General features: G+C 49.6%; 1 protein-coding gene across 1 annotated transcript in view; it reads right to left on the bottom strand.

The window, feature by feature from the left end:
* Positions 1-23,985: 23,985 nt before the first annotated feature.
* The window catches only part of LOC144109752 (serine/threonine-protein kinase PLK1-like), a 35,683-nt gene continuing 35,308 nt past the window's right edge, over positions 23,986-24,360 (bottom strand). Inside the window, exon 9 of the mRNA XM_077642547.1 lies at positions 23,986-24,303. Within this exon, the coding sequence (XP_077498673.1) occupies positions 23,986-24,303 (318 nt within the window). The remainder of the gene's footprint in view (positions 24,304-24,360) is intronic.

The raw sequence follows: 24,360 nt of genomic DNA on the forward strand, positions 1-24,360 counted from the left end.
ATGGGGGTTTGACGTCCCAAAGCGACTAAGGCTGTGAGGAACGCCGTAGTGAAGGGCTTGGGTCGTTAACATGCAATCACATCGCACAGCACACGGGCCTCTAGAATTTCGCATCCGTCGAAATTTGACCGTGGGAGAGACATTCACTGCAGCCGAAGCTATTATAGCAACCTTACTAGCAACCCTATGGAAACGTCGGGAAATGTGGGCTGGTGGCCAGAAAGTAAAGCCGAAAACTTCGTGACCCGCCGCTGAATCCTGCCGGGAAACACCCACTTCATATTTCTCTCTTGACCAGGCCGCGGGCGGACAGCGCGCCTCGCACAGCATAGTGACGCGTGAACCGTGATGCGCGGCCGCAGACCCTACGGTGAAGAGGAGGAAGAGGAAGATGACGCTGCTCGATCTGTTGTCACCTCAGCTCAGTAATTTTGCCTTGTTTTCTAGTTATTAACTAGGTTATTTCCATCCTTGGAAGACGGCCGCGTCTTTAAGGCGGTACTGTCCCTACGGGAAGGGTACGGCAGCTACGGCGCCGGTATCCTTAAAGGGACAGCGCCAACCGAAGGAGCCCAGTGGGGCGGATGCGGCCATGGCATCACATGGCGGGGATCTGCCAGTCATCAGGGACGTCCAGCAGTGCAGTGCGTCATCATCGCTCAGTGGGGACGACTCAACTATCGTCGCCTCTGACGAGGAAGTCGCTGACATGGCGGAAATGGACAACGACGGCTTCAAATTGGTGAGTCATCGGAAGCACCGGACAGTCGGCATAACAGTGATAGTTCAGCCAAAAGAGAAAGGTGTTGACTTCAGAGAGTGGAACCCTATCAGGCTGTTCGATGATATTAAAGTACTACTGAGATCTGCTCCGATTCGCAGTCGCTTCACAACGCAAGGGGCTCTTCATCTAGATATCTAAACGGAAGAGCAAGTAGACATTCTTCTGCGGTGCTCTCAGATCGGTGGCATACGAGTTCAAGACCGGTTGCCACACTCTTACATGACTAACACATGTGTTATAAGGGGAGTACCAGTGTGGTATTCGGAAAGTGCCCTTCTTGACTACTTGAAACCGCAAGGAGTTCTGCACGTGCGACGGTTAATGCGCCGGGTGGAGCCTGGAGAACAACAATGGGCAGCGAAGCCTACAAACTCTATTCTGCTAACGTTTGCTCCCAACACCGAGCGCCCTGGAATAATTGACCTTGGTTTCACCAAACATGCAGTCCACGAGTTCGTTTAAACTCCTCCCCGGTGCTTCAGGTGCCAACACTTTGGACATTTAGCGAGAGTTTTCAACAAAGATAAACGTTGCAAGCGGTGTGGTGGTGGCCATGATTACAAAGAGTGCAAGGCAGATTTTGCTTGCGCTAATTGTGGAGGTGATTATCCAGCGAGTTTCAGTGGCTGCACATTCCGTGTAAGCGCCTTACACCGTCACAAGTCCTTCATTAGTGGCCCCAAACCACAACCTACTGAGAAGCCGATACATGGAAGTGAAGTGTTCCCTGCGCTCGAGTCGGAAGCTCGGGACGTGGTAGCAAGCGACGTCGCTGCGCGACCTGATCCGAGCAAGTCGGCAACGGCCTCCGAGGGTGAGCTGGCTGTTCGATCTGCTTCTGCAATAAGTGTCCATGTTACTCAGCGACCAGATCACAGCAAGACTCGACAACATGGAGGACATCCCCTTGCCTTAAAAGAGATGCAGACACCAGCTACCGTGGCCAAGAGTGGGTCCCAGTCCCCGTCTTTTGTCGAAGTGGTGCGCCAGTGCGTGCAGCAAAATAAGGAGCTCAAAAGACGGAATCTCCCTGACCTTCTACGCGTTTTGTTTGATGTCCTGCGTTCATATAGCCAAGTGATGCAGCCTGGCACTTTGAAGAACTTTATACAGCTGGTGTTTTCCTTGGAGACCTTGATCACCGCCTTCGCAGAGAACTTCAACTCCTAGATGGCTAGTTTTCTTCAACCTGTTGCAACTAAAAACCCTAGAAAAGTGCCGTTATCATGCAATGGAACTGCGCTGGGATTATAAGTCGATTAGCAGAACTAAAATTGTTTTTGAAAGAGACCTGTGTTCCAGTACTGGCCCTCTCGGAGGCTGGCTTGAAAGCGGGAGGTCTTTGCCGGGATACGTCGCCCACAAGAATTGCAGCATAAAGTCTTTTGCCGCAGGAAGTGCTGCCCTTTACATACGTAGGGAGATTCCTCATGTGGCTTTGAACGTCACCGATCTTTGCACCGACAGTATTGAGATAGTGGCTGTGAGGATTCGGCTCGCCTTCCGAACTCTGTCCATTGCATCAATATACGTGTCCCCGCGGAAGAAGGTCGATATGGCTTTGTTCCTCCAGCAACTTTGTGACCGCTGCCCAGCACCCAGAATCATCTGCGGTGACTTCAACGCCCACCACCCTGCCTGGGGTGACAGGAACACAGATTCTCGCGGACGCCAACTTGTAGAAGTCATCGACAGTTTGGACCTGTGCGTGGCCAATGACGGAAGTCCCACTTTCTTTCGGTCTCCAACCTCACCCACATCTATAGACCTAACCTTACATTCACCCGACGTCCGTGTGCAGTGGTCAACTAGAGCTGAACGAATGGGAAGTGATCACTACCCGATATTTGTGTTTACTGCCAAACTTCCATCTGCGTGGTCCTAAAATTTGCCATGTTGTTAATTGGGACAAATACAGGGAGCTCTTAGCCTGTGTTTCCGGTGATGTGACAGACAAAAATGATTTATGCTAAGATGGCTGCTACCACGGCGCTCAAGCTACCTGATCATTTTCCGACTCTGGATTTAAAACTCAGGAACCTCTGCGCAGCGCGCAGAAGGGCGGAGCGACAACTGTTGCGGAAGAAGGACGACAGAGCCTTGAAGACAACTTTCAACAGGCTCAACTCTGTCATTAGACGTCATGCGAACAAGCTCTTTAGGTCCCAGTGGGCATCCTTCTGCGCTAGTTTGACTGTTTTCTCACCGATAACGAGAATTTGGCGTGCCGTTGGCAGTCTTGCTGGTGGCTCTCGTCCGAGTAAACCTTTCGAGGCGCTTGCATTGCGCACGCAGAAACATCTCGTGTGCTTGGCAGAGGAATTTGCGGATGCATTTGTAAATTCCAGACCAGGCATTCATCCCTGCGCTCTGCCTGCTACGCCTCCGTCTGTTATGGACGCCCCGTTCACACTTCGAGAACTACAGACAGCGCTCCGCAGCCTGCTGCGTCGCTGTGCACCAGGTCCTGACGGCATTACCAATCAAATGTTACAGAACCGGCCTCTGGAACACCGGAAGATGCTCCTAACCTATCTCAATCGAGTGTGGGAGTCTGGTGACGTTCCCCCTTCATGGGAGGTGGCTTGTGTAGTCCCACTGCTGAAGGCCAGCAAAGAGATGACAGACGCGGCCTCGTATCGTCCTGTATCGCTGACGTCGTGTGTGGCTGAGCTCATGGAGAAGATGGCAAGTAAGCGTTTGTCTTGGTGGCTTGAGGATAGAAGGGCACTACCAACATGCATGACTGGATTCCGCACAGGTTTAAGCGCGTAAGATAATGTCCTGGACTTGATAAGCCACATTGAACATCAGAGTGTTTTTGGACTTTCAACACTAGCTATTTTCGTAGACGTATCAAAGGCTTATGATAGCGTCCTCCAGAGCTCAATACTGAATAGTCTGCAGGTCATAGGCGTACAGGGCTATCTTCTGCGATTCATTCACTCATTTCTCAGTGATCGTAAATTTCGAGTGCGGTTAGGCAGTACAATGAGCTCCGAAAGGGCGGTATTGCGAGGGGTACCTCAGGGTAGTTTCCTGTCCCCAACGCTCTTTAATGTTGTCATGGCTGGTCTTCCCGCAAAAGTGCAAAAACATTGTAGGCATGTCCATATGTTGATATATGCAGACGACATTTTTCTTTGGTTAACCGGATATCAACACAAACGCTTAGCTCTATTAGCGCGACTGGCCGTGCTTTCAGTTAAAAGTTACCTTCAAGGTGTTGGGTTGACTCTCTCGGTGGAAAAATCTGGCTTCGTCCTGTTTCCAGGTAGGGGACAACGGTATGCGCGGCTGAGCATAGACCTTGATCAGTCTTGCCTTCGTCAGGTTAACCACATACGTTTTTTGGGCGTCACTATTGACTCACGTCTACAGTGGCGACGAGCTGCGGACTCGATTGTGGCTTCACTATCTTCGCGTCTCAATGTGCTTCGCAGGGTTGCTAGTGAGCAATGGGGAAACCATCCTGCTTCAATGATCAGGCTTCACGATGCCCTGGTGACAAGTCGCATAATGTACCAGCTCCCTTTAATTTCCCCCTCGGTATCGCAGCTGGAACGCCTTGAGGTTTTGCACAGAATGGGACTAAGGAGGGCTCTCGGCGTTCCGCAGGCTGCTCCAAACAATGCAGTACTGTATGAGTCTCAATCGAAACCTCTTCGGCTAGCCGCTTCACAAAGACTTTTGCTGCAAATTGGCCGCCTCAGAGAGACTGTTGCCGGGAGAGCGCTTCTACAGCGCCTTCGAAAGAGATCTGAGTACCGGGCGTACTTGGCTTTAAATACTCTTCGTTCTCTGGGTCTCGACCTTAGAGATCGACCTAAGACATTGAAGCCACCTTGGTCCTTTCCGAGCCTCGATTGTTCCTTGACAATTCCCCACGTTCGCGCTAAGCGGAATTCTCCTTTAGCGGCAATGCGTTCGCTCGTACTGGAACATCTTGAGACCGTATATGCCAGTCATCTTCAAATTTTTACAGACGGCTCTGTGGACAAGGTCAGAGGATCTAGTGCAGCTGCTTTTCATATTCCGTCTTTGAAGTATGATTGGTCTGTTCGTTTTACTAAAGTCGTGTCCTCCACAATGGCCGAAAGCGTTGCCATTGAGGCAGCTCTAAAGAAGCTACGGTGTTGTACGCCTCAACCTACTGTCATAATTACGGATTCAAAATCTGCCCTTCAAAAGGTTAGAGTGCGGGTTCCCCACTGATGCCTTGAGTCTTAGATCCCTACGTTTGGTGCAGAATCTACATAGCAAAGGCTTCTCTATACGTTTTCAATGGGCGCCCTCGCACATAGGTGTCTTAGGCAACGAGATAGCAGGCAACCTCGCCCATACAGCTCTCACCGGGATTCCAGTACATGGAGTCCCTCATGAAGTCAAGCGAATGTTCAGAGATGTGGTGTTGTACCACTTCAGTTCTTTCTGGAGCTCTTCTCATAAGCCATGTGTGACCAAGGGTCTCAAAAGGTACCAAGCCACTTTGCTGCACCGCGTTCGCACGGATTCTGCTCGTACGCCGGCGTGGATGTATAAGACTGGCCTAGCGTTGTCACCATTGTGTTCATCGTGTGGTGTGTGTGGTGACATAGAACATTACCTCTTGTGCTGTACTTTGTACAACGCGGAACGGGCTGTGTTATTCGGATCCCTCAAGAAGGCAGGAGTTCCTCACAGTTCTCTTCAGGAGATTGTTTTCCCGCGCGGGAGCCAGTCGAGTAGAAGGGATGCTTCTCGCCTTCTTCTACTTTACCTGCAGGACACGGATTTGGCCTCCACATGGTGACCTCAGGAGTGTCTATTTGGGTTTTTTTGCGGACAGTGTTTCTGTGATTTCTATTTAAGTGTCGCTACGGTAGAGCAATTGCCGGCAGCAACTGCAAGGCTAATCCCACCGGTAGTTTACAACCACTCAACTCAACTCAACCCTACGGTCTGTCGTGTGAATCGGCCTTAGTGGTAGCGGTACCTTGTAGTTCAAAATAGCTGCGGCAGGACAAAATGATGGTGCTAATGGTCTCGCTGCAACGTCGGAAAGGATGGATTTCTAATTGCAGAAATAAACAGGAAACTGCATGTAATAGGCGTTTTCGGAGTATTCGAACGAGATGGCATTCATTTTAGAGAAGGGCTGGGCGCACGGATAGGCAGTGGCACCGCCGTGGAATTTTTACGGGGTCCGTCGGCACTCCGGGCTTCCGAATACCTATCAGCAAATGCAATAAGGGATGCCGCGGCCAACAACATATAAACTGGGAACATAAGCGACGAAATATAGAAAATAAATTTAGCACATGATCAGTTTCATAAATATGCATAAGGGCGGAGAAAGAGGGAAATGGTCAAAAGCATATCAGCATTTAAAGGAACATGAAATAGGTTCATGCGCTCTATTTCAGATTCAGGTATCTAGACGACCCTTCGTTTATCGATGGCTACAACTTGGAGGAGTCGAACAGATAGACGACGAAGTGAAAGGGGTAGGAACTGCTAAGTTGATATATCGCAAAACAAATTGGCTAGGAACAAAATAACACTGCAAAGAACGCATATGGGTACTGGGAGCAATTTCCGGTTAATGGCCACAGCTAGCGGTAAGTTATGCATGGACGGTGGACAACTGCAGGCAAATAAAAATAAGGATTTTCTAAAATACCTCAAAGGAGACATAAAGCAGTTGATTGACGATACCGAGATGATTCTACCATGAAAGAAGGAATGGCAACATCAAATGTCTGGACGGGTGCACAAATAGTAACGGGACCTTAATATACTGCAACTCTGTGAGGAAGTTACTGCAAATAGAGAAGCTAAATGTGAAGGAGAAATCACAAGGGATTGCGGAGAGTTCGGGCACTGCGACCACAGCATCGTCCGGCGGCGAAGGCGGTGACCGAAGACCACTCTCCAGGCTGTAAAGTTCAAGTTCAGCAGGGGCTGCAGTACTCGGGCGTCCTTAGTGGAACGTTGTAACGCTTCACACGCAGACACACGCACACACGGCTGTGTGTTACTGTGGTTGCGCACTAAGTACTCATCACAGATATGGCTTCGGCTGTTTCAGCTCTTAGCCAGGAAACACGGTCTGTCCGGTGGAAAACGTTGGGAAAGAATGTAATGGCTGAGGCCACCTCGAACATTTTAACGGATCCTAAGCAATTAACTGGAGCTTTTGCTTTTCGTGTGTGTTTAAGAGTGGCCAGTACATCATGACTTCAGCCCATGAAATTGTGCTCATAAAAAAATGTGAAAGGGACGAGAATATATAGCGACAATCTATGTGTGAACCTCCGCCCTCTTGCCCAGTTTGGATTGTTGGAAGATATACCAGTGCCGCATTTTAAACGGGGTGGTAGCATGTCCACCATTCTCGTTTTTTTTGCTTTATTTTTTAACGGGGTTGGTCTAAAACTTCGTCATTCTTTTTAAAGTACAATCCCTAACCATGCTGTCCGAAGCTGATGACGCCTCCCAACATTTTGAGGCGCCAATCTTCCAATCCCGTTTTGCTACCTTGTAGCGCAGATCCATTCTCATGACCATTGTTCTCTAAACTCTAGGGCCTCGGGGAGAGGGACTTTGTTTCCCTCGACATCCGGAAAATACTGCCGCGTTCTTGTATAATGTGTTCAATTCTTTCTATTGATGTACCACACATTGCTCATGTGTCATCTTGTTCGCTAAATTTCCTTTTGTATCTTCGCGTTGTAAGACATCCTAATCTGGCTTCAAAGAGTAGGGCACTGCCTTTTGAGTTATCACAGAACTATTCCTTATTGATCTGCATTTTACAGCCTTATGAAATTCTACATCCTGTTTTTTTGCCATTGAATTGATCATGTTTTTACCATCTACATTGCATACTGCATATGCCTACGAAAGTGAGCAAATGAGGGCAAAACTTCGGGGTGCTTGCCAACGTTCCGACAAGAGGACTTGACTTCGTCTGGGCAAAGCATTCATCATTGACGGGATTTAACTAGGGTCATCCCTCCGAATTGGAAGAACCAGTGAGGGGGAGGAGGGTGGGAAGTGGGAATGAAGTTAGGGTGGGGAGTGTGAAACTTGTCCAGGCATGATGGCTGCTAAAGTTGATTATTTGGTCTGCCTGCAAAACTGTTAATACAAAAAGGCAAGCTCAGCACAAAGGAATGCTGGTGTGTGGATCGTGGAGAGATAGCCACAGTGGCCTTGCAACGTTGTGTGTCCAGCTAGGACAGGTGGCTTGGTATGACTAGCTGCGTTGATATGAAAACTCAGATAAGGCTTAAGTCAGCATGGCAGAACAAAATACCGAGAAACATGTAATAAAGTAAAAAGACAAACCATGAGGGCAAATTCAGAGTAATGGAGCGTTCACACTTGGACATTCGGCGGCGAACGGGAGCGGAACCCACGGCCGCCGAAATGCTGTCTCGTTCACACTTCCCGGCCACCTCGTGGCCGCTCATCGTCTGTGTGTAGGCTGCTCACGGCGTACACAGATGTGGCATGAGTTTAATCGATACTGTCTACATACCAAAACCGTATGCACGCTTGTGTACGCTAAATGCAGCGATTTCGTCTAATGTTACGCCATTTATAACATTCTCAAATTTTAAACGCCTAGTGGCACCATCTGGTGGTTAGGAGAGGAACCATTGTTGTCAACAAACCGACGCCCCTCTTAATCCTAAAAGGCGAAAAATCGTCACTCGAAATAAAAATTAAAGCAAATTTACCGCTCAAACGTTTTCTTATGGGCGAGATAAGACAAAGCGAAAGACCGCTGGCTTTTCTATGGCAAGTGAACGCGCTAAAGAAAGGCAGTAATAGCGACGAATTCAGTCTGAATCGAGGCGCCCTGCATCGAAGGGCGCCGCAATGTGTCGCCGCGGGTACTCCCCTTTCTATTGGCTGACGAGATTCGGCGGCTTTTTTTCCGACGGCAGAATTCGGTCCGGGACAGATCGGCCTTTAAGGGCCTGTTCACACTTGTCCAAAAATCCGGCGGGCGAAGCGGATTCGGCCGCTTTTGACGCCGAGCGAGGCGGAAAGTGCGCGGAGAGGGCGATCGGACTGGAACCAAATTTTTCGCGTTCGCCGCCGCGCCGAAAAACATGGCGGCGTCTTTCGACGCAGGACCCCTCGCCTCGGAATGAATTCGTCGTTGTTGCGGCCTTGTTCATCGCGTTCACTGGCCATAAATCAGACACTGGTACATCGCTTCGTCTCACCTCACCTATAGGCAAAAGTATAAGCGATAAATTTGATTTATTTTTTTTTTTTTTTGAGCGGCGATTCTGCCGCTACTAGGCCAAAGAGGAGCGCTGGTTTTGTTGACAGTACTAGTTCCCGTCCTGACAAGCAGATGGCGCCACTAGGCTGGGCGTTTGGTTGCGAGTCTGTTTGCATACGCTGAAATAAAAATGGGAATGTGCCTGCGTTTACGTACGCAAGCGTGCATACGGTTATGGTACACAGACAGCATCGATTTATGCTCTTTTCTAACAATATATGTGTACGCCTCGAGCGGTGACGTGGTGGCCGGGAAGTGTTTAGAAAAGCGAGAAACAGCCAGCGGCTCGGCGGTTCCCCCTCGCCCGGGCGTCAACAGATGAGAACAGGTCCTAGTTTTCCCGGCGAGCGAATTCGTTTCGCTTGCCGGATTTTTGGACAAGTGTGAATGCGCCCTAAGCATGACAGGGAGGGGAGGGGGTGGAAAGGAATGCCGAAGATGTTTTCCTGAGAAGTGGAACAAAGAGAAGTAGGGCACAAGATAAACTTAATTTCAACACTGAAGAGAAAAACAAATTGAATAAATATTTCAATAAATGAAGGAATCGACGCGCTCACCAACGCTCTAACTCAAAGTCCACACTCACGTCTTCTCCCTGTCGCTTATATCCGCCAGCCGCGATTCAGGTGCTTCAGTTTTTCGTTGGCAGATGCCGCGGCTAGCAACATCTTTTCCTTACATTGTTATGATATTAATAAAAAGTCACTAACCACAACATGAAACTGAAGTATATGTGATCCTGTTTTTACCATCCACGTTGCATCCTGCATATGCAATGCGAAACTGAACAAAGGAGGGCAAAACTTCAGGGTGCTTGCCAACGTTCCCACAAGAGGACTTGACTTCGTCTGGGCAAAGCGTTCATCATTGACGGGATCCTTGACGCCCGTTGGTGAGCGCATCGATCCCTTCATTTATGAGAATATTTCTTCAATTTGTTTGCCACCCGTTGGTTCATGAGTTCAATGAGTACACTCAGTGAACTTATTGGCCAACGAGTGGAAAACAGAGCTCGAAAACAGTCTCTCCAACTCTTCCTGCGTGGTCATACTGCCAGCTCTCCGACAATCGCCCCATGAAGCTTACCGGGCTTTTGTATAGTTGGTTGCCAAAATGGCGCAGTCTCAATAAAGTGCAGTCTAATTTCAAACAAATCCTGTATTTCACTTACGATTAATTCTTGAATATGCCTGCCCTGTAGGTGACCCCCTGTTTGCTTACTTATCTGGCATGATCGAGCGCATCCAGAATAACGCTGCGTGGTTTGTGCCCAATATTTACAGCTTCTCAACTAGTGTTGCGTCTTTTAAAAACCACCTTGGTTGGGGATCTTTAGCTAACCGTAGGAAATATTTCAGCTTGCAAATCATGTATCGCATCTAATTTGGAAAGCTGAGCATTGACAAAGACCGGTACTTGCTTCAAACTCACTTAATTTCTAGATGACTTGACCATCACTGGAAGATACCAGAGATTAAATATATTACATATATTTACAAAACCTCGCTCTTTCCACGGAAGATTAATGGGTTGAACATGCTGCCAGCCGGCGTCACTAAGTGCTGCACAGATCAGTTCTGTGCATTCTTATCTGATGTGTGACTGGCGCTCAGTTCTCTTGCCCTTGTCCTTGATTTCTTTAGTGTCATTGCATTTGTGGAGCGCGGTTGTCCTCCTTCAGTGCATGCATTTCGTCAATCATTATTAGCTGTGCTATTGTATTTTTGTTATCCTGTGGTACTTTAGCCAAACGACAGAATTTATTGTTTCCCACCCTGAAATAATGCCTTCGGGCGCTGCAGGTCTCTGTAATAAATAAATAAAAAACACCAAAAATGGCAACACTCAAATTTAGCGGGCGTCAGCAAGGTGTATCTCAAAAGATGTTCCCAGCATAAATAAGGATTTGGTCTTGTCACATTTCCAGTGCACACCGATGTAAGGACTTGAAGCTCTCTTAACAAACGCTGTTAAGTCGACCACTGAGGCAGTGTTGGCGGACTATTTTTTTCTATTTTTTTCGCTATTTGGTTCCCCCCCCCCCCCCCATGCTTACAAATCCCTTATCTAAGTTTTTCAGTTCAACGCAGAGAGTCGTACCTTAAGTCTCTAGAAAAGTTTATTTTGTGGTTTTGGTCATATCAAGTCCTGTCCCAGCTGGACGCACAGCCCTTCCTGGCCACGCACGCTATCCTCTCCACGCTCCCGGATTCCTTTCTGCGGAGCGGGTCTTTTATATCGAGTGTGTTAGAAATTCGTTTGTTTTAAGACACTCTCTTAGCATGGCATGACCTCATTTTAAACGTTGTTATACCCGCATGTAAGGATAGGGCTTCTGTCCTGGTGAGGTATGAAGCACCGATTAGGGAACAGACCAGCTAGAATGAAAGGGAGAAGGTCGCTTTGAACCCTAACCACAGGAACAAGCTTGTGCATTGTAGATCGAATATAATCTATCGGATTCCGCTGACCTGCGGTAAAGTGTATGTCGGGCAAACGGGCCGTAGTATGAACTTTACACTACTCTATGATTCACATCCCTTAGTTGAATCACGGGGCCAGCATCTGCCTAAGCATTGTAAGAGCTGCAAGCATGATGGCCAAGAATGCACTCCGCTTTTCGGCAGGACTAAGGATATCGGACGCTGGAAAAAAGGAAAGGACGCGAAATTGCCAAATTCCTGGAAATCATGAGACAAGGGCCTGACAAATGTGTTAGCGGAGCGCCCATCCGCTGGTACCGCAATGAGTTCGAGTTTCTCGGGGTGACGAGGTGATTACGCTTTTTGCTTTTTGTGTGTTGGTGCGCATGCGCTTTGTTGTTGAAGGAAGGAGGTGTTGGTGGAATAAACCAGTTTTTAGTCTGCACTCTCGTCCCTTGTGCTTCTCGCTTATCCCGTCCTTTTCGCGCAGTTAGTTATTGTTTTTATAATGTCGTTCCAACCACACCCCCTTACAGCACTCTTCTTAAGTAATAACTTCGCAGGAAATGGAAGTCAGCGTACCCTTGATCCTGTTCGCTGACCGGAGCCCTTGGTGCGCAGCTCAACCCCACACGTTAATGGTGTGACGTTCGCTCTATTGAAAAGTCCAAAGCAAGAAAGGTCCACAAGTGGGCTTTTACTGCACGAGGCGAATTTAGCCTTGCTTGACGGCGAAACGAATCTCTGGTCCCTCAGTACAACTCTTCGGTCGAAGATCCTTTTCCCAAGTATTTCAGCCAGAAAAGGCGAGGACCAGGCCGGGGGAAATCTTGTACCCATTAGAAAACCCTTAGATACACGAAGGCAGAGGGGATGCAACGCAGCACCTCCCGAATGAGAGGCGGACACTCTGCCCCAAGGCCACCGCTTCGCGAACTGCGATTCACAGCTGCTAAAAATAAATTCGACTACGCAATCTGCCCTGACTAAAGCTGAGCTTCTTTTTCCGAAAACCTTTTATTGTTAGATTCTAGTAAAATAGTGCGATTTCTGCTACCTCCTGCATACTCATTTGTAAATCTAAGTGTGGAAGATTAGACTGCTAAACATAAACGCACCCAGATGAGGCGTTAGCAATGAAGGAGTATCACAAAAACTGGAGCATATTATTCATTTTATTTAAAAAGGAATGTTGGCCATGAATGAATGTTGATCACATGAAAACTACCTAGCAAAATAGAAATAAGTCTCTGGAAACAATAAATCACTTTATGTTGTTGATATTTTTACTAATAACCTTATAATTTTGCGTGCACTGAGTCTTTGCGTATATATTTTCCTCTCTTAACCATGGACTCACTATATCTTATTTTTAACTCTGCTGTCATCATTTATTTTTTCTTGCCGCCGTGTGGTTGCGTTTTACACTTCTCTTGATGTAGCTTGGGAATGAGTATACAAATTGTGCTTGCCCACATGCTATAGGGCCTAGTTAAAGGGCCTGCTGGATTAAAAATAACTGAAAAAAAGTTAAACCAAATTCATAGGGCACCACCAGAAGCTGGCTGTATTGCTCATAATTGGTGCTACTATCTGATAACCTCCACTAAGTGGCCGCTTGGGATAACAATGTTTCGAATCGAAATTCCGCAGTTTGTGTGCTTCAAAAGATCTGCCTCCTACCATCATTTTTTTTTTTGCTCAAGAAGGCTAGAAAGAGTCTTCATCCAGCAGCTGGAGTAATTGCGAACGGATACACGAAATAGACTACAAATATTTATTAAAAAGCTCGTTGTACGAAAGTTAAAATCGCCTTACAACCGTATCACAGATCGGATCTGATTCTGTGCAGTCTACCGTTCGAGCCCAATCGCAGCCTTGGCAGTAAAGACAGAGGCATTGTCAAAAATATCATCTGTACATGTGCTCCAATGGCAAAGAATTAACAGTGCATTTCAACAACAAGAAAGATTTTTTATCGCTTGAAAGAATATAAAAGCTTCACAAATCTTGCATTGTGCAAATAAAACAATGGTTACAATACCAGTAGCAAAAGCAGAAAAACAAAAATGTGACGCTGCTGAGGCACTGAATAAGCGACGCCGTTTCCATATGGGACTTTTGACTCGGAGACGCTGTTCACTTCAGCTCAACCTTCGTTTTTCTGCGACGCGTGTTTCCGGTCGGTTGAGTCCTGGGCGGTGCCGAGTGCCTCCATGTGAGGCAGGCAGATGTGGTGGAAGGAGCCCTGGAAGGAGAGGGCGAAACACATTCATAGCCTGTGGAGATGGATAAGTGCCTTAAAGTAGGCGTTGTGTTATTAGCACTTCTGGAGAGAAGAGGTCGCGGACCTGTTGGGAGCCGCACGTTGCTATTCGTAGTCAGAAAAGCAAACCTCGAAAATGTGAACGCAAATAATAGGTGCCAGCACAAAAAACAAATAAAAGTCTCGGGAATGTATGCACTTGTAGAACATTCTTCCGCGCAGTCCATGATCTGGTGCTTCGGAGCAATGAGAGTCGCATACCACCGTGTCAAGTGATTAAGAAGTCGTACCCTAGCCTTAAAAGCTATCATCGATGTATAACTATAGTTGCAGTAGATTCGACGGAGAGCTTTCTGATATGCAGCTCAGCTGGCCCCATTCTAAACCCTTTAAAATCCGCATGTAACAAGAATCCATGCTGATAACTCTGCAAAGCCTACATCGCGGGATACCAGTAACGGCGCTGTGCGTCTCACAAACCGTAACAAGTGTACACAGGCCGGCTGCACTCACGTTCAGTTGTAATACACACTGAATGTTGCCCCATGCAGAAACTGTTTTTTCATGTGGCCATGCACACAGAACCCATTTCACTTTCTCGATTTCCACGATTACAGGTATGCGTTGTGTCCTTGCTGGCATTGATCGCTCTATGTGCCTTTAATATGCACAACAGTTCTTCCCAATGTGAATTATATCACGGACATAGAAGAACGACACAAATTTGATATCGAAGATTTTGTTCTTATGAGTCAAAGCTATAAAATTTTGTTCAGTGAATAAAAATTGCTGTATCAGCCTGCAACAAATTCTCTTATCATGTGAGAAATTTTCACATCAACAGTATTTTATAGCGAGAAACCTCGCTCTGCTAAAGCAAAAGGAAAAGCTACAGATAATGTTTAATACATCGAATCAGTCCGAAACCACATTTCGTGCTACATGGAAGACGACGATGAGCAGGGAGTGCCGAGAGACGGAGCGCTCGCGCTAGGCCAGCTGGGAATAGACGAGGCAACGGGCTGTTTTGCTCGGGGTTGGTACTCGACGGATAAGTGCTTACGCGCGAAAAGAGAAATTTGTCGCTCTAGCAACGGCGTGTAGGAAGACACAATGTTTCTTTCTGACAAGAATTGGTGCAGTACGTAAAACATTTTCGTGTTCTTGCGAATTTGCTTCCATAAGAGTAAAGAGTGATCGGTGCGCAGAGTTACGCTCAGACGTCGTCTCAGGTGGCCGAGGCAAAAGCACGCACAAACATCCGCACGTACACAGAAACAAAGCCGGGGAAGAATTAAGTTTACTCATTAAACGTGTGCCCATATAAAAGCGACTCATGGGCGCTGATTCAGCAGATGTGCTATAATCGAATACAACTCAAGAACGAAATGGCAAATGGAACATTCCTGACGATGGTATCAACCGATTCTCCACCTTCACCCACTTCCCCATCTGGTACTTGATCGATCCCTCTGGACCTGCTATTGTGGCATACAAGACAACATAAAAGCGGTTTTTCCCGTCAACGGACCCCCTTCTTACCCGAGGCGTCGGTCCATTCTCACCACCCTGCTTGTGAGACAATGCACGGAGCGGCGCCACAATGCAGAGGCGACTATCCCGGACCCTGGAGCTGTAGGGACAGGACTATCATCTTTCATCTGCCACTGACTCAAGGGATTGTCGCACTAAGCAGAATCATGAGAATCGGCGGACACCAACTATAGTATACGCTGCGTTTCCTCCGAACAGGACCCTTAGAGCTGTCGCGATAAAGAGATTGCGAGCTCCTAAGCAACCCTCGGGAAGCCGAGCACGTCAGTCACGTTATTTAGTTTCGGTTTCAACTGCTTGAGCGCACCTGGCGACTGAATGAGACCTGATATGGAAAAAAAGAACAAATCGTGGACATGCACGCAGCGTGAAAAGGTAATTTCGGTGGCAGAATTTTCTGAGGCATCGGGGAACGAAGCTGTTTTCTTACCGCCGGTGCGGGTTCGAGTCGCTCTCGGGGATAAAGTTCTTTCGGCTGCGTACCGTTTCCGTGACAACACTACAATGTTCCAGTTGGCTTTCCGTAGCCTACTGCAGGAACAATTGGCGCTGACGTCTGAATTACCTCGACTATCGTATATATATATATATATATATATATATATATATATATATATATATATATATATATATATATATATATATATATATATATATACATACACATATATATATATATATATCAAAATGGCTGCCGAACCATAAGCCATGATTGAGGCAGTACAAAAAACGAACCATGATTGAAGCAGCACAGCACACAGCACTCGGACAGAGATGCAAGATGAAGCTTACGTTTCGTCATGAACTCGTGGTGCATGATGGCCTCGATGCTCGGCCGCCTAACGGGCTCCGGTTGGAGAATCCATCGGATGAGGGCGCTCGCTTCGGGGGAGACAGTCGAGGGGATCTCGAATTCGTTCCTTAAGATTCTGGCCATGGTCGTCGCCCTAGACGACGAACTGAAAGGGGGACGTCCCACCAGTAGCTTGTACCTGCGGAAAATAGTTTGCGGCCTGTCAGGGGGCGCTGCGAGCTGTCGAGGAGAGCGGACGTGCGGCACATGCGCTCCGCAATTTTCGAAGTCTCTGACCCACAATTCCGACCGGATCGCCGAAATTTTCGAGCGGAAAGGAAGAAGAACCGAAGCGGAGCACAAGGGCACCAAAATCAAGCCGGTGGGTCCACTTTTTTGGATTTTATCGGACTTTTGGTGCTCCCACGTGGCCGCCGAGACCTAAGCCTAACCTTGGCTTAACGAGTACCGGGGACTGCGGGCGGCCCGGCCGCGGCAGAGAGGGCACCTGAGGACCGAAGAGACCTCCCCCCGGACACGCGAACACCCTGAACCGAGAAAGAAGATGGAGGGACTACCCAGGGACCTGGCAGACGCACAGGAAATGGACTACCACGTGGCGACCGAGGCCGAAGACCTAGGCCTAACTGTCTCGGTCGGCAACGAAGTCCCTAGAAGAAGCAGCCCCTCATCCGACCCAAGCACACAAGAGGAAGACAACCAAATCTGGGAGATTGCAATGTCGAGAAGGCAAGCGAGACGCCTGCGAGAGAAACAACAAGGAAACGGCGGCGGCAGCGAGTCGGCCTGCGCAGCGGCAAGCCGAGCGGGACCGCAGAGACCCGCGGTCAGCGGGCCCGACACGGAAGCCACTGCCGAGGAGAAGCGCAGGGAAGCGGCGAGGAAACGACTTCCTCCCCTGCCCAAGTACGACCTGAAAATCGTTCTGAGACCCAGAGGCCTCATAGTGAGAAACCTGCAGACCCACCAAGTGGCTCGGGCGGTGGTCGCGGCGACCGGCTCGAGGTGCAAGGGCGAGGACCTGATCATCAGACTACGAAACGGCTCCAACATAATCATCGTGAGCACCGACAACGAAGAGGCGGCCCAACACGTGTTGCGCATCTCCCACCTCACGTTCGGAGAGACGTCCTACGCGGTGAACGCACACGTGGCGGTACCGGAAGACACGATGCGAGGGGTGGTCCACGGCATCGCGCCCGGAACGACGCCCGAAGAACTGAAAGCCAACCTGAGGGTGCGCACCCAGGGAGTCAAGATCCACAGCGCTCGTATGCTGGGCAAGTCGAACACGGCAGTAATCACCTTTGACGGCCACACGAAACCCAGACAAGTCCTGTACTACGGAGGGGAGATGTGTTGCTACCCATACCTCCCCACCCGCCAGGTCTCCTACGTGTGCTGCAAGCAGGGCCACAGATCCGACGTCTGCCCGACCCCGGATAGCAAGGCCTGCAAGCAGTGTGGGGAGCAGGACCCAACCAAAGAACACCAATGCACCCCGAAGTGCCTGGTCTGCGGCGAGGGCCACAAAACAGGCACCAAGGAATGCAAACAAAGACTGAAGTCAGCGGAGGAACTGCGGGGGCGACCTGCCTTCAGGAACCGACAGCAGCAACAGCAGCTGCTGAGACGGGGACGAAGCAGGAGCCGCAGCAGAGGCCGCGTGCCAAGGTGGTTTGGGGAGGAAGAGGACTCTTCCTTCCAGCCACGGAGCGGAGGAAGCAAGTCGAGGAGCCGGAGCCGGGGGAGAAGCAAGAGCCGGGACGGACGGCGGGACGAGTCCTACCCGCCGCTGGTGAAGCCCGGGGGACCCGGACCGAAGCAGCCACAACAACAGCAGAAGAAGAGCGGCGGAGTCAAGGTGAGCTGGGGAGCGCCCCCCCCCCCCAAGTCGCTTTTTCCGCACTCAAACACACACTCAAACACAAACGCACCCTCACACAAAGAGAAAAAGCTAGAAGAAGAAAACAGGGCTCTGAGGCAGGAGCTAGAAAAGAGCCGAGAGGAGACTAGACAGATTAAGCAGAAGCTAGACGAACTCATCAGAGAACTGCAATGGCAACGACAGGGCAGAAGTGAGGCAGGCAGCAGCAGGCCGACCCCCCCTTCGCCACCGCCCGAGGAGGCACAGAAACAATCGGAAGAACAAAGGTGGAACGAAATAAAAAGTTTTATGCTGACCGTACAGAAGCAAATGCACGAACTCCAGCAGAAACAAGCTATGCATTACCAAAGCTTCCGCAGCTACGTCAAGAATCAAAACAGCAGAGCCATTAACGAGGCCAGAGACAGACTATTCTGCGAGAGACGCTTCGGCGGATCAGAAAACCAAGGGGCAAACAACAACGGTAACTCATCATGGCAGGACATCAGCAACTAAGCATTTGGCAGTGGAACTGCAGGGGGTACAAGAGGAAGCAGAACCTCCTGCAGCAGTACATAAACTCCCAGGGGAAGCAGCCAGACGTAATTCTGCTACAAGAAACCAACAGCACACCCACGCTAAAGGGATACACATGTCAGGAAGGCGGGAAAAGAGCCGCAACCCTCGCAAACAACAAATTAGCCACCATAGCACACAAAGAGATCGAGGCCACAGGGATAGAACACGTAATCACCGAAATAATCCCAAAGAAGAAGTTCAGCGCGAAGAGCACGTACATAGTGAACCTATACAGCTCCCAGAAACAAAAGAACAGCGATTTTGGAAAGCTGTTTACGGAAGTAAGCAAGATGGCCAAAACGAAAGCCCTCGTGGTAGCGGGAGACTTTAACGCCAAGAGTCCGAACTGGGGATACCCATCGTCCGACCGCAAAGGCCAAGGCATATGGGACGCCACGGAGACCCTGGGGTACGAACTAGTAACGGACGAAGACCAACCTACAAGGATAGGCAACAGCGTCAGTGCAGACACGTGCCCGGACCTCACCTTCGTGAAGGGCACGAGCCAAGTAGAGTGGGAAAACACCCTAGAAAACCTGGGGAGCGACCACTGCATAATCCAACTCACGATGGCAGCGGAGTCCACCAAACGAAAACTTGGGAAAGCCCGCCTCACCGACTGGGACGCCTTTCGGCAAGGAAGCAGGGATCTGACCGGGCAGATCACAAACATCCAAGAGTGGTGCCAACAGCTCAAACAGATACAGGAGACCTACACGCAAGAGGTAGACAGAACCGAGCACATACCGGAGGTGGACAAGCGCCTGCTCAGGCTATGGGAGGCAAAGCGCGGGCTCACCAAACGATGGAGGAAACAAAAGCTAAACAGGAAGCTAAAGAAGAAGATAGCGGAAATCACGGCCAAGGCAGAAGAATACGCTACACAACTGGCAAGGCAAGGGTGGCAGCAGTTCAGCAGCTCTCTAAACGGCACCCTGAACACACGGCCATAACGTGGCGATTTCTGAAAGCGATGATGGATCCGGGAAAGACGAAGACCGAAAGCAGTAAAACTATACATAGACTGATCCACCAGTACGAAGGAACGGAGGACCAAATGATAGAGGACCTCAAAACCAAGTGTTACGGGAAGGAACGCCCCGAAGAATATAGAGGAACCTATCAAGGCAAAGAAAACCCCGAGATGGACAGGCCGATCACGCTGGCAGAAGTGCACGAGGCGATGGGGGCCCTCACTAAGAACACGGCAGCTGCGAGAGACAGGATACGCAATTCCCTCATACGCAACCTCAGTGAGGAAGCGGTAAACCAGCTGACAGACTACCTCAACCAACTCTGGGCCGAGGGCTCGATTCCGGCCGAATGGAAACACGCGGAGGTAGTGATGATCCCCAAACCGGGCAAAAAGCTGCAGATCGAAAACCTACGACCGATCTCCCTCACCTCGTGCCTGGGAAAGCTGTACGAAAGAATTACGAATAGAATCCAGCTATGGATGGAGCGAGAACAACTCTATCCACACAGCATGTTTGGATTCAGGTCAAAGCTGTCTACGCAAGATGTTCTCCTACAACTCAAGGAGGACGTTCTCGCCAACATCCCGAAGGCTGGAGAGAATGTTGGCATGGCCCTAGACATCAAGGGGGCCTTTGACAACGTCAGCCACCCGGCAATAATGGAGGGCCTCCAGAACATAAATTGTGGAGAAAGAACTCACAACTACGTGAGGGCCTTTCTCGCAGGCAGAACTGCCACCGTGGGGCTGGGAGACGTGAGACGCCAACCCTTTAACACCCCCCACAAAGGAACCCCACAGGGGTCGGTGATTTCGCCCGTGCTCTTCAACCTAGCCATGATCGGCCTGGCCAAAAGATTGGGGGAAATCGAAGGCACACAACATGCCATGTATGCGGACGACATCACGGTGTGGACCAACCGTGGATCGCTAGGAGAAAAACAAGAGAGTCTACAGAGAGCCGCGACCTGCATAGAAGAATACGTGAAGGCAAGGGGTCTAGGGTGCTCGACAGACAAGTCAGAGCTACTCAGAGTAGCGAGGAAACCCACGGAGGCGAGCCTAGAGATCAAGCTCGAAGGCCAAAACATACCCGAAAGAAGCACCATAAGGATTCTGGGCATGTGGCTGCAGAGCAGCGGCAAATGCAGCCACACGATCAGCCTGCTACAGAAATCGACCAAACAAGTCGGCAGAATGATAGAGTCTCCAGCAGAAGACAGGGCATGAAGGAAAAGGACACCCTCAAACTAGTCAGGAGCCTGGTAGTCAGTAGGGTGACGTACTCCTTCCCCTACCACACGGCGATCAAGAGGGAAAAAGAACAGATCGAGGCATTAATAAGGAAAGCCTACAAGACCGCACTAAACCTACCGAGAAACACCCCGAACGACAAGCTACTACAGCTGGGAGTCCACAACACCTTCGAGGAGTTGGCGGCGGCCCAGCTGAACGCACAGCTAGAAAGACTAGAACTTACAGAAACAGGCAGGCAACTCCTGAGAAGACTTGGCCACAGAGTGGAAACCACAGCAGATCCGGACGAGAACATTCCGGACGAAATCCGGCAAACCCTTAGAATCTGCCCAGTGCCGCGCAACATGGACCCCAACCTACACGCGGCCAGAAGACAAGCAAGAGCAGAATACGTGGAGAAACACCTAGCCACGCAGGAAAACACGGTGTACACGGACGTAGGACTATATCCGAGGGATAGACGCAACAACATCACGAGAGTGGCGGTGGCGGTCGTAGACCACACGGGCGACACGATCAGCTGCGCATCCGCGAGAGGACGTACGGTGGCAGAAGGGGAGGAGATCGCTGTGGCGCTTGCAGCGGTCGAAGGCTACCGCAGAAACAAGCCACAGATTATAATAACGGACTCCAAAACGGCCTGCAGACGATATCGGCAAGGAGGGATCTGCAGGGAGGCCCTACACATCCTCCTTGGCGCGAGAGCCTCGGGATTCAAAGCGAAGCAAAAGGTCTTCTGAGTACCGGCACACACCGGAGTCGAGGGCAACTCGAGGGCTGACAGCCAGGTTCGCGAGATCACGCACCGAACCTTGCTGACGGAGGACCTCGAGAAGCCCTCGATGGTGGACCCGACGTACGCAGACATCCTAAATCACTGCAGAGGCTGCAGGATCAAGTATCCCCCGCCCCACAAACTCCTCACACAGCAAGAAGCGGTCAGCTGGAGGAGGCTGCAGACTGGCACCTTCTTTAACTTACACGTCCTAAGCAAAATGTTCCCCACCCAGTACAGCGACAGCTGCCCCTGGTGCGGGGACGTCCCGACACTTTACCACGTCACATGGGAGTGTAAACACAATTACACCTTCCACAAACAGACTAACCAGAGTGCGGAGCAATGGGAGGGCCTGCTCACCAGCAGCGAGCTCACCGCCCAAAGGGCATTGGTGCAGCACGCGTGCGAGGTGGCCAGGACCAGTGGAGCTCTGGAATGAGGGACCACCCGTGCTAAGGAGCCCCCGACGGCGGCGGCGGCTGCGGCAAGCGCCAAGACGCAGCTGCAAGGAGACTCTCCGGAACTGACCAAAAGATTTCAATAAAGTTTTTCATTCATTGCGGCCTGTCAGTGTCCCCACACTCTGCTGCGGCCAATATCACAACACGACACAGCTTGAAGGAGTGCGGGCACAGCCATGCTACGACACCCCTACCGGCCAAGAGCCACGAAATGGTATCGTATGTGCGGGCAAACGACGCTCGATATGCACGTAAGTGCCAGGTTTTGAACGTCAAGTGGATGATCTGATAATTTTAACATGAAGAGGAAGCTTATAACAATTTTATGGATAATATTTTCTCTACAGCAATCGTTATTTCCTTCCTGGAAGATACGTATACGAGGTTCCGTACCTTATAATCATGTCAACACGTTTCCAACCGTACTTTCTCGACAAATGATTTAACGCCACTTGCTGTCTGGCGGCCGGTGTCTGCGAATCCCAACATAACAGGCGTGTCAGCGCAAGGACTTTGAAGACGACTGCCCGCCAAGTTTGTGGCAATGAGGGTTGCAAAGAATAGTTTGGGCTAGTGAGGTAACCTGATAGTTGTGAAAAACAGCCTAAATTGGATAAGGTAGGAAAGAAGGATGAAGCGCATCTGACGTCTTTTTAAATCTTTGTCTCGTCCAGGCTGCGCTGCTTTACGTCACTAGGATAATGACCGCCCAATTTACTGATTCCTAGGTTTTCTCGCAAGCGAAAATTGAAGCACTACGAAGGTTGAAAAACATAAAAAAAGTAAGGGACTTGATATCTATCACATATATACGCAAGAGCTTTGTCCCGATAAACGTGTGCATGCCAGCATACTGGAATGAACAAGATCAAATCAACTCTGCGGGATACTTGACTAGTAGAAATACGGAAAAGTTTGGCGCCTGCAATTTGCTGTAACTGAATCCACCATTTGCCATTTGTATATAGCGCCTAGTTCATTCGTAAAATTTGACACGACATAACCCGACTAGAGCACAGCTACGAAGTTTGAACACAACCCGTCACCACAGCCAACTCTGTCTCTATTTGCTTGGGACGCTTGGAATAATAATGCCACGGCCACAATTTCTTTCCTCGTTATTGTCACCACAATGCAAGAGAGGCAAGAATTTCATCATCATCATCAGCCTTACTACACCCACTGCAGGCCAAAGGCCTCTCCCATGTCTCTCTAAATAACCCTGTCCTTTGCCAGCTGCATCTACGCTTTGCCTGCAAACTTCTTAATCTCATCCGCCCACATAACCTTCTGCCCCCGTTACCTTTAAGGACCAGCGGTTATCTTGCCTTCGCATTACATGCCCTGCCAAAGCCCATTTCTTTCTCTTGGTTTTGACTAGGATGCCATTAACCCGCGTTTGTTCCCTCACCCACTCTGCCCGCTTCCGGTATCTTAACGTTACACCTATCATTTTTCTTTCCATGGCTCGCTGTGTTGTCCTTAACTTAAGCTGAACTCTTTTCGTTAGCCTCCACGTTTCTGCCCCGTAGGTGGATACCGGTAAGTTCTCTTGAGGGAAATTGGTAAACTGCCACTCATGATCTGCGAGAACTAGCCATATTCCCTCCACCCCATTCTTATCCTTCTAGTTATCTCCCTCTCATGATCCTGATCAGCTGTCACTACCTGCCCTAAGTAGACGTATTCCGTCACAACTTTCAGGCTCTCGCTGCCAATTGTGAACCGTTGTTCCCTTGCTAGACTGTTGAACATTACCTTGGTTAACATGCAGAAAAGCAAGGCAAGGATTTGCCAGTCTTTATATTCACATTTCTGAATTTAGACGCCCCCTCTTATACATTTACGCGCGGATGCACCTGTACAATATCAGTCGAGCTGTCTTCGTAAGCATTAACTTGTAAACAGTTGCAAACAGCTCTGCGCAATCATCACGTGAGACTCACATGATGCACCCAACGGCCCAGATGTCGGCTGAGTAGCTGTAGCCCTTCTGAGTAAGCATCTCGGGGGCCATGTAGTTGGTGGTGCCGCAGATAGACCTCTTGAGTTGCCCCTCGTAGTGGACGCGGGTGGCAAGTCCAAAGTCGGCCATCTTGAGTTGAGAGCCTGTGGTGAGGAGCAGGTTTCCGAGCTTCAGGTCTCGGTGGATTACGTGCTCCTGCACCAGGTACTCGCAGGCGCGGAGCAGCTGGCGCATTAAGTTCCGCACCTCGAATTCCGACAGGATCCTGCGCCACCGGCGCACCTTCTCCAGAGACTGCGGGAAAAAAATGCGCTAATGAAGAATGGGAAAGAACTTTGAAGGTCAGACACG

The sequence above is a fragment of the Amblyomma americanum genome, chromosome 11 (assembly GCF_052857255.1).
Source record: "Amblyomma americanum isolate KBUSLIRL-KWMA chromosome 11, ASM5285725v1, whole genome shotgun sequence".
Taxonomy (NCBI): domain Eukaryota; kingdom Metazoa; phylum Arthropoda; class Arachnida; order Ixodida; family Ixodidae; genus Amblyomma; species Amblyomma americanum.